Source organism: Lindgomyces ingoldianus, assembly GCF_010093535.1.
Source record: "Lindgomyces ingoldianus strain ATCC 200398 unplaced genomic scaffold BDR25scaffold_6, whole genome shotgun sequence".
Lineage (NCBI taxonomy): Eukaryota > Fungi > Ascomycota > Dothideomycetes > Pleosporales > Lindgomycetaceae > Lindgomyces > Lindgomyces ingoldianus.
The window spans coordinates 1725824-1734528 of NW_022985167.1; the positions used below are offsets into that span (position 1 = coordinate 1725824).

At 50.9% G+C, this 8705-nt stretch overlaps 3 protein-coding genes across 3 annotated transcripts; 1 reads left to right on the plus strand and 2 right to left on the minus strand.

Annotated features, from left to right (window-relative positions):
- The first annotated feature begins 834 nt into the window (after positions 1-834).
- On the plus strand, positions 835-4166 carry BDR25DRAFT_301511 (uncharacterized protein). The gene has a single exon (XM_033689595.1). The coding sequence runs from the start codon at positions 1281-1283 to the stop codon at positions 3954-3956; it is 2676 nt and encodes an 891-aa protein (XP_033551799.1). The 5' UTR covers positions 835-1280; the 3' UTR covers positions 3957-4166.
- A 340-nt stretch (positions 4167-4506) lies between these two features.
- BDR25DRAFT_311347 (type I phosphodiesterase/nucleotide pyrophosphatase) lies at positions 4507-6113 on the minus strand (the record flags this gene model as incomplete). The annotated part of the gene is made up of 4 exons (XM_033691230.1): positions 4507-4929; positions 4981-5237; positions 5295-5702; positions 5777-6113. The coding sequence occupies 4 exons, from the start codon at positions 6111-6113 to the stop codon at positions 4507-4509; spliced, it is 1425 nt and encodes a 474-aa protein (XP_033551800.1).
- Positions 6114-7050: 937 nt separating this feature from the next.
- Positions 7051-7711, minus strand: BDR25DRAFT_255489 (uncharacterized protein; the record flags this gene model as incomplete). Its single annotated transcript, XM_033686357.1, has 2 exons — positions 7051-7236; positions 7298-7711. Coding segments are annotated over 2 exons (600 nt in total), but the record flags the coding sequence as incomplete, so codon positions are not given.
- Positions 7712-8705: the final 994 nt, after the last annotated feature.

The window sequence follows — 8705 nt, forward strand, 5'->3', positions numbered from 1 at the left end:
CCACGCTTTCACATGACGGCGCCAGATATGTGCCGTGGAACGTAGCGTCGATGAAAACAGGATATGTAAGCCTGATGCATCGGAAGAGTGTTGTCTTGGTGTAGAGCCTCTATGGCAGCTATGATACATAGAGAGATATAGGCACTAGTAGATATTGATTTGGCCTGGTTACAGGACACAAAGACGAATCGTGATAACGAGAGTGAGAAGCACATGCAGCACGCTGAAAACGGTTAGTAGCCAAGCCCAGTGAGGCTGTGCAATTCCCGCAGAACGAGGAGGCCGAGTGGAAATTTTTTGCGAACTTCAGAGCTCCTCCAGAAACTGTTCTCGCCAATATGGATCCTTGGTATATATCCGTGTATCACACTCTACTCTAGGAGTCCATGAACAAGAGGATGAGTGCTCTTGAGACCAAGCTGGTTTGTGACCATCTACTTAAGTAATCAACTTCAGCAAGGACCAACTCTCACCACGCCAAGATTCGTAACGTCATGTCATTAATCTGCAGCACACCTAACGAGTCACATATTCAGCTCTTCGCATTCGACTCAGATTGGGAGTGCTATTACCTTGTTCTTCGAATAGGCAGATACCACGAAACCTTCGATTATCTTCACAGTCATCCGACCAGTCAGCGTTAGTCACAATCTGCAGGCTTTCTTGGCGCAGCTATCACCCCGCCCTGCAGATGAGTTTGAAAGGGCCCCGTTATCGTCCCAGTCTTGCACCTTGCCCATGTAGTCTGGGCTGACTCCTTGTGTGCGTATATCTTGCCGAGACCCGAGCGGATGATCACAAGGCTAATATTCTTTCACCTTGATATCCAAGCTACGCCAGTATGGTTTTCACCGTTAATCAGCAGTTGTTGCTCTGCTGATATAGCTTCCTATTACTTGCTACTACTCCTAACCCGCCCTTGGTTCCTAGCTACGCCACAGGAGTTTAAGCGGCATTTTTGTTCAGAAAAGCTCAGCTAGATCCACACCTTCAACTAGGCAGCCAGCAAGGCAGACTAATGGAGATTTGTTTCACGAAGAGTTGCCTATTGGCGGCCATGGCTAGGGTAGTGATTGGTTCCCCAAAAGGCGGGGGCTTGTTCGACAGCATCTCATTGAGAGCTAGCGCAGCGGCCTTGGGCTAATAGCCTCACAACCATATCAGCAGCATGGGACGACTCGGGTCTCATATAGAGGACCCATCCATCAACCAAGCTCCCGCCTCCTCTCCCTGGAGTTGATGTCACCTCAGCCTCCTCTGTGCATCACCACTACTCTAACATGGCCTCAGTTCCTTCCGAGCCGCTCGCCGTTTCTACGTCCCCCTCACGCACCTCACCTGATGGCATTGGCTTAGTAGTAGAATCAGAAGCAAGGTTGCCCTCTTTGCTCTCCTACGATGCCTCGTCACCTTCGTCGACGGCCACCACGCTCCACCAATCCAGCTCACCACATGCCTCTACTGAGGAACGAGCCAGCGTCGGGCCCGACTCGTCAATCGCCCAAGGTGGCGGGCATAGCTCAGGATCGTCAACCTTGGCTTCTGCCTCACATATCTGCGAACGATTTCGCTTGGCTGAGTTGGACCGCGACGAGTTGTGCCGCACCGTTGAGGAAGTAAAGGCGAATGCAGAGGAGGAACGTGCAATCGCCGATAGATTGAAGCATGAGGGGGCCAAGTCTGGAGTCCAGCTGTCTGTAACAGAAGCCAAGCTCCGCGTCCTCCAGCTCAAACAGGATATGCAGGCGGCAGGTGTTGAGTCACCAAAGCGTTCCTCAGTGGGGCTGTTTAAGAAGGTCTGCTCCACCGACTTGCTGTTCCTCATCGACACTACGGGCTCTATGGCGGGTCACATTAACGCGGCCAAGGAGCAAGTCAAGAGTATCGTGAACGACATCGAAGTGACCTTCCTCAACGAAGCTAACGTGCGCATCGCCGTGGTAGCATACAGGGACCACTCGGACAATCCTAATATCCAGTTCCTTGACTTTACGGATGCCGATCGAGTGCGCGCATTCCTCAATGGGCTGACGGCTTATGGTGGAGGCGACGAACCCGAAGACGTCCTCGGTGGGATTCGACAAGCGCTCAACGCATCGTGGAAGCAACAAACGCGATGCATCATCCACATCGCGGACGCTCCACCGCACGGCCACTCCTTACAAAACTCGCCTATCGGAGGAGATTCTTACCCCAAACCTGGAAGCGAGCCGCACCGCCTCAAACATGAAACGCTGCTCAAGCAGATGGTCGAGCTCAAGATCAACTATGCTCTGCTCCGTATCAACTCTACCACAGACCAAATGGCTTTTACCTTCTTGCAAGCGTACGCTGCGGCTTCAGCAGACTGTTCGCTGCACAAGTCCAACATGTTTTACAATGAAGCTCGTAGTTTGGCGGCGAAAACCCAGAGCGGAAATTCCAAGCGCAGCGCCGCCAAAAGCGGCCCATTGTTCGAGGAAGCTGAACTCGGCACAACATTTAGCGCGCTCCGGCATTTGGTGGTCAAGATGGTTACCACTTCGGCTTCCCGTACCGCAGTCCGCTCGACGACCCGATCGAGTACTGGGAAACTGACGGACAAAAAGCTGGACATGCATCTTGCAGCCATCAACGAAGACGAGGACGACGTCGGCCATGCACGGCTAGAGACCACGCCCCCCCAGTGGGACAGACTCAGCTGGTTCAACGACACGCTGATGGTGGAGGGGTTCTCCCCTGACGTGGTAGTGCACGGCGACAACACGCTCGACGACATGATGGCCCACGACGACAACATTCTGATGAGCATCACCGAACTCACCATCCACAAGCGGTCACGCCCGTTTGCCCAAGGTGCCATGCGTGTGGCGTTTTACGCCCGCACCGCTGCGTCCACGAACCGTTTTGTGGTCAAGTCGTTCAAGCGGGGTAGGAAGCGGCTCGCCCACTTAGCCGAGGACATGCGGTGCCAAGCCCTCTGCAAGGCCTTCACGCTCGAGTTCAATGCCCTGTCCGGAGAGGACCACGGGATCGATTTCATCGTGACGACGTGCTTGAAAGGAATGTTGGGCATGGGCTCAGACGATGAGTGCATGTCCCTCGAACCCTTCATTGAGGGCACCTACGTCAAGTATAATAACAACTGCGGCTACGTCAATGAAGACGACCCCTCTGATCGCTTCAATCAAGCTGCGCAAGCCTTCTCACACTTCACATTCGAGCGCTCGCGGGGTTGCTTTTTGGTCAGCGACTTGCAGGGCGTTGGCCATCGATTGACAGACCCGGCTATTCATACCCTTGATCCCGAGCGGTTCAAGCTGTCCGACACTAACCTTGGCAAAGAGGGCTTCAAGTTCTTCTTCGCCACGCACGTGTGCAATGACATCTGCCGGAAGTTAGGGCTGGAGAGCAACGCCTCGATGCTCATGTCTGGCAATTACACGTTCAAGGAGAAGTGGCCCAGCATTGATAACACTGTGTGCTGTTCGAATAAGCTATGCGGCAGGATCGTGAGCCTTGTCAGCGCCAAGGAGTCAGACAATTTCCCAGGATACCACTGGTGCGACGGGTGCTGGCCACAGCTATGCTCATCAGTGGTCAAGTGGATTTGCATCGCTCCGGGACCGCACCACGAGTTCGAAGTCTCTGAATTCTTCTCCGAGTCACAGGGACGAGGCATGCCGCGCAAATGCCCCGAGCACCGCGAGAAAGACGCAATAACTTTAGTAGCCAGAAGAGCGGTCCCAAAGCCTGTCCAGAAATCCGCCCTGCCGCCTGCATCGAGATCAATATATTCGAGGATCTTCCCGTGCTTTGCGGCGGAGTCCTCTACGGTGCGGAGGATGCCTCCATCCAAACAACCGCAGATGCGAACAGTAGCACAACACCCCAGGCCCCGCAAGCAGGACGCAAGCCTTTGGGATAGGATGAAGTTCGCGTCAAGGAAGAAGTCTAGCACCTCTAAGAAGAGCTGATGAGGAAGGGAGTGAGATGTGTTGTGGACTGTGGTTGCAAGAGTTTGCTGGAAATAGCAATGCAATGTGAGCTAGGAACAGTAGCATAATCATGAAGGGAGTTAGGTGGTGGGGGTATACTACATCCTGTCACCTAATGGAGAACATGGCTGGGTTAATTCAGGATAGGAATTTAAATCTTATTAATATTTTATCTTATTATTACATAGAGTTTAACAGAAGGACTCTATCTTAAATTTGATCAAGTTACGTGATAACATATTGTACTCCTTTGCTTATAGCAAGCACGCATACTACCGACAGTACTACACTAGCACGTTAAGTTTAGAATATATATGGAAGCTAAGATTGCTACAACTGTTATATCATTGCCGTCACTATGAGCTTACGTTGTGTCAAATTGGTATAGAATCATAGTCTGGCATTTCCAGTTTAAGTTTCCGGGATGAAATTCTAAAGCAATCTTTTCGAAATTGATGCCGGCTAGTTCTAAATGCAGGACTTTACGCCTGCCATATATTTAGTGTACGCCACAACATAGGACACTACCTCAATCATCAAAGCCAGGCAAAGCCTTCGTTCCCTCAGCCTTCACCCCCACCAACTCCTCCGCCTCCAAATCTAATGCTTCTAAAATGGTCGGCGCAACTTGAGTCGTAAACACTTTGTCTTCAAAGACAGCCTTCTTCAACTTGGGATGGCTGACAAGGACGCCTACATGCCGGTCTTCCTCCGACAAACCTCCATGCTCGGAAATCTTCTTCTTGGAGGTCGAGTAAATGATACCGGGGATCGGCGCAACGACAATGTCAGGGACAGCAGGGTCCTTAGAGGGATCGCCAAACTCTTTAATGAGACGGTCGCCGTAAATGATGTCGGAGATTTTAAGAGCCGTGGCTTGCGATTGGAGGCCTGCGACTGCTTTCGCGAGGTCTTTTTGGTCTTTAAGAAAGATAAGAGCGATGGAATCGCTCTATGCTCCATTTAGCAAGATGCAATGAAAGAGAGGAGTGGGAACGCTTACGGTTTGCCAAACCACCGGAACGCCGGTGGCAGCAGTGACAAGCTTGGGGTCAACCTCACCGAATTTATCAGGATTGATGGGAGATTGACCGTGCTTAGGTGCAATGACAATCATGGTCTTTGTAAGCATGTCCTTGTCTTCGAGTTTCTTGATTATGAGGCCAAGCGAGTCGTCGACGAATTTGATAGCCTTCTTGAGGCCATCCGTGAAAGCGAGACTGCCTTTGACGTAGCCTGCCGTCTTCTGGCCAACCGATACTGCATGATATGAGGCTTTCATTATAATCTGACATGGTGGTTAGATATGGGACTTACCGGCTTGGAAATTGCCGCCAAATAGGGTCGGAACCTTCCCACCTAAACTCCCCTCTGCATTTGCAATGTCCTTCCCCTCGATCCAGTTTAGCCATGCATTGACATGTAACTGATCATACGCAGTCGTGGCATCAACACCACCAGCCGTGCTCGCGATCTCAGGGAAGTACCCTGTGGAGAGGCCCTTGCCGCTCGGCCCACGCACAAGGTCATAAGAAGGGTGTTTGTCGGTGTAGGCAGTCTTCAGCCCTTTTCCTACTACTACCTCGAAAGCAGTGTTGACGCGTGGTCGCATGTGAGGATAGATGTTGGTGCATTGCCCTTTAATGAGTGCTTGTGGGAGCTTGGCGGGGTCTATTGTGGTGAAGAGCTTTGTTGAGTCGACGTCGACGCCTTCGTCGTATACCACTAAGCAAAGGTTAGCATTGAAGCCCTCATGGTCGATTGGGGGTACTCGCACTCGGCTCCTAGGGAACCTTTACATCCACTCCCTGGCGCAAAGAATGATCGGTCCCAAATATCATCATACCACACTCCCGTCGTCCTCGGCGTAGCACCAGTATATGGAGCCAATGTGCCAGGAAAAGAGTCGGAAGGGAATGTAGCCCAAGCGTTGGTGTATCTGTAACCTGTACCCAAGAGCTTGGAAATATTGGAAGGACCGAGTGCTAGCCACTTATCAATGTCGCTGTTGTGGAGGCCATCGATGCTGAAGACGGCCACGTGCTTGACGTCGACGCCGTCTTTGCGGGGGAGAAGTGGAGAGCCAATGGCTTGGCCTGCTAGAGAAAAGAGGAGGATGGAGTTGCAGTTTTTCATTTTGATAAATTCGCAGGCTTCGGCCCTGAGAGGAAGGCTGGTGCCTCCGGGATGTTACAATGGAAGAGCTTTATATAGCTCTCGTAGCTCTTGTAGAGCTCAAGCTACCTCCCCACTTCAGACGCTTCGTCCGATAGCTCGACATCATCGCCTTCCATCGCCTCGGCCTTGGCCAAGAACAGCAACGGAGTGACCTCTCGGGCCTCAGTTCCTGCATAGACATACTTCCGTCTTCTTCAACAATAAGCGACAACGATTGAGTCATCCAACAACAACCCTGCTGTGTCAGACACAATAGCCTCCTCGACGCAGTTCACTACTACCATGAACGCATCTGGACAGAATCTGGAAAGTGGGGGAGGGATTCTGAGCAAGTACAAGCATATACAAGACAACGTGAACATGAGGAGATGGAATGACAAGCAATGACAAGGTTGGACAAGAAAACGTGCGCGGGAGTCCCGAAATGCTTGTGCAAAAGGGGAACCAATGAGCGATGTGGCGTTTGTCAGCCGAGGAAGGCGGGTGCGTGTGCGAAGAAGCAAAACGGGCGGGGAACTCGTGATTAAAGTTGAGTTCTGATCTAAGACGGCAAAGAATGAGCTGAGGAAGTATGGTATACACTTGGGAAGGGTTTGGTAGTGAAGAGTAGTTACAAATATGGTGGTGGTTTCGGTAAAAATCGAATCCAGTCGCGAGTATGGTATGAATGTGATACTGATGAAGAAAATCACCTTCTCTATCCGGGTTCTTTGAAATCATGGATTGTTTCGGGGACAGTCTGTCTTCCCTCATCTTTCACCCGCTCTCACTTTTCGAGTTAATCCCTCATTTTCTAATAGTTTTGATTGACCCCAACACTTGTAAACCCCTAACATACACCACTCAATCGTCTAGTATTCTCAATCTTGTAATGCGCATATGGCACCCGAAACAACCGATCATCCGAGAAAAGCATGTAAGTTGACGGGATGTTCCGCCAACCGGTGTAATTCGATGCACTCCAAAAAACGCCCACACTCTGTGGTAGAAGCCTCGCGGCCCAGTGCTGGGCTTCTGATGCAGGTAAATATTGGAAGAACACGTTCATAGAATCTGCCCTATCGACGGCAACGATCCCCCTCTAGCGTGTGTTAGTCAGAGCAAGGAATGGCAATTTGTGGGTAATGAAAGAAGAAGCTCACCTCCAGCTCGAATTTCGCAAAGTCCCTCATCACCTCCGCATCTCCGCATTTCGTTGCATTAAAGCCTTCCGGTCCGATGAAAGCCATGAAGAAGATCATCCTCACTACGCCGGTTTTCAAACTTCGTTCGGCTCGCTTCTTCTCTCCATATCCTTTCATTGATGGTCTTTGATATTTTAAGGATGGGTGTAGGATGAGGATGACATCTCTCCGTATTCTTGCGAGGGCTGCCAGTGTCGCTTTGAGAGCGTCTAGTTCGTGAGTAAGGCTGTATGTCGCAGCGTCGCAGTCCACGCTAGGAAGAAGCACCGTCGCTGAGTTGTATCCATATGCGAAAAGGGCTGTGATTAAAGCATCGTAGCAGGCCGGTGTATTCCAGTGCCCGGGGATGAATATAAGAGTCGCCATTGCCATAGTAAGATTTCAGACGACGGAATCGACGCGGTCGGAGAAGGGAATTCGGATAGAGCGCCTCAAAGGAGCTAGAATGAATATAGAAATGCAAGAATCTCAGGAAACGTGATTGCCATGAGGGTAAGCCAAGATCCTACGCCGAGAAGTGGCGTCTATTCCGGGTAGATATACGAGCCATGATTTAACGTGCCGCATTTTAACAGAAAGCGCAGCAGAATTGCAAGCCACGGTGTGCAAAGCTTAGAATAGAGCTGACGGGGATGACGGGGGACTTGAAACACGTCGTTTGAAGAATCGGAGGTGTAGATTCGATCGGGATTTTATCTACCCTGTGGTACAGCGGGCATTGGTGTCAGCAGGTCTCACCTGTAGTCAGTACCCAGGATCTACAGCAGTTTAAATATGGGGAAATGACCGTCGTCAACACCCCCGTGTTTCTTGGTTTTGCTGGGCGGAGTTTTAAGAGAAGCTAAACATTAAATTTCCCTCGCTTTATTGGCCGGCAAAGTGGAGACGAAGAGGCTTAGTCACGTGCTAATGGAAAATAATTATTCTGCCACTCCACTCCGCCGTGCGCTGATGTTGCACCGACGCCGCCCAAGGCACAGCGAAACAATCGTCATCGAAATCGTTATTTAGGTCCTTTTAGTTGCCCATTTCGAATGCTTCATCTCCTCGAAATACCGCGTGAATCGTGCGATGAGATACTCGTTTATGTCCTCCTTTCCCCCAGCAACCTCCATGCACGCGGAACGGAGAAATTGCAGCTCAGAGAGAGATAGAGTTTGATGAAGCGTTTCATACTACGGAAACCCTCCCCTGCTAGACTCATTATCCAAACAATTTTCAACAGCGCGTCGCCACCCCTTTTGACGAATACACAGCCTTATGCCGAGAACCAGGGGGCTCTAAGTAGGCTCCCCGGACAAAGCACGCAGTACTACCTCGACCTAGAATTACTAGAAGAAGGATTCTTCTTGGCGACTTGGAAACG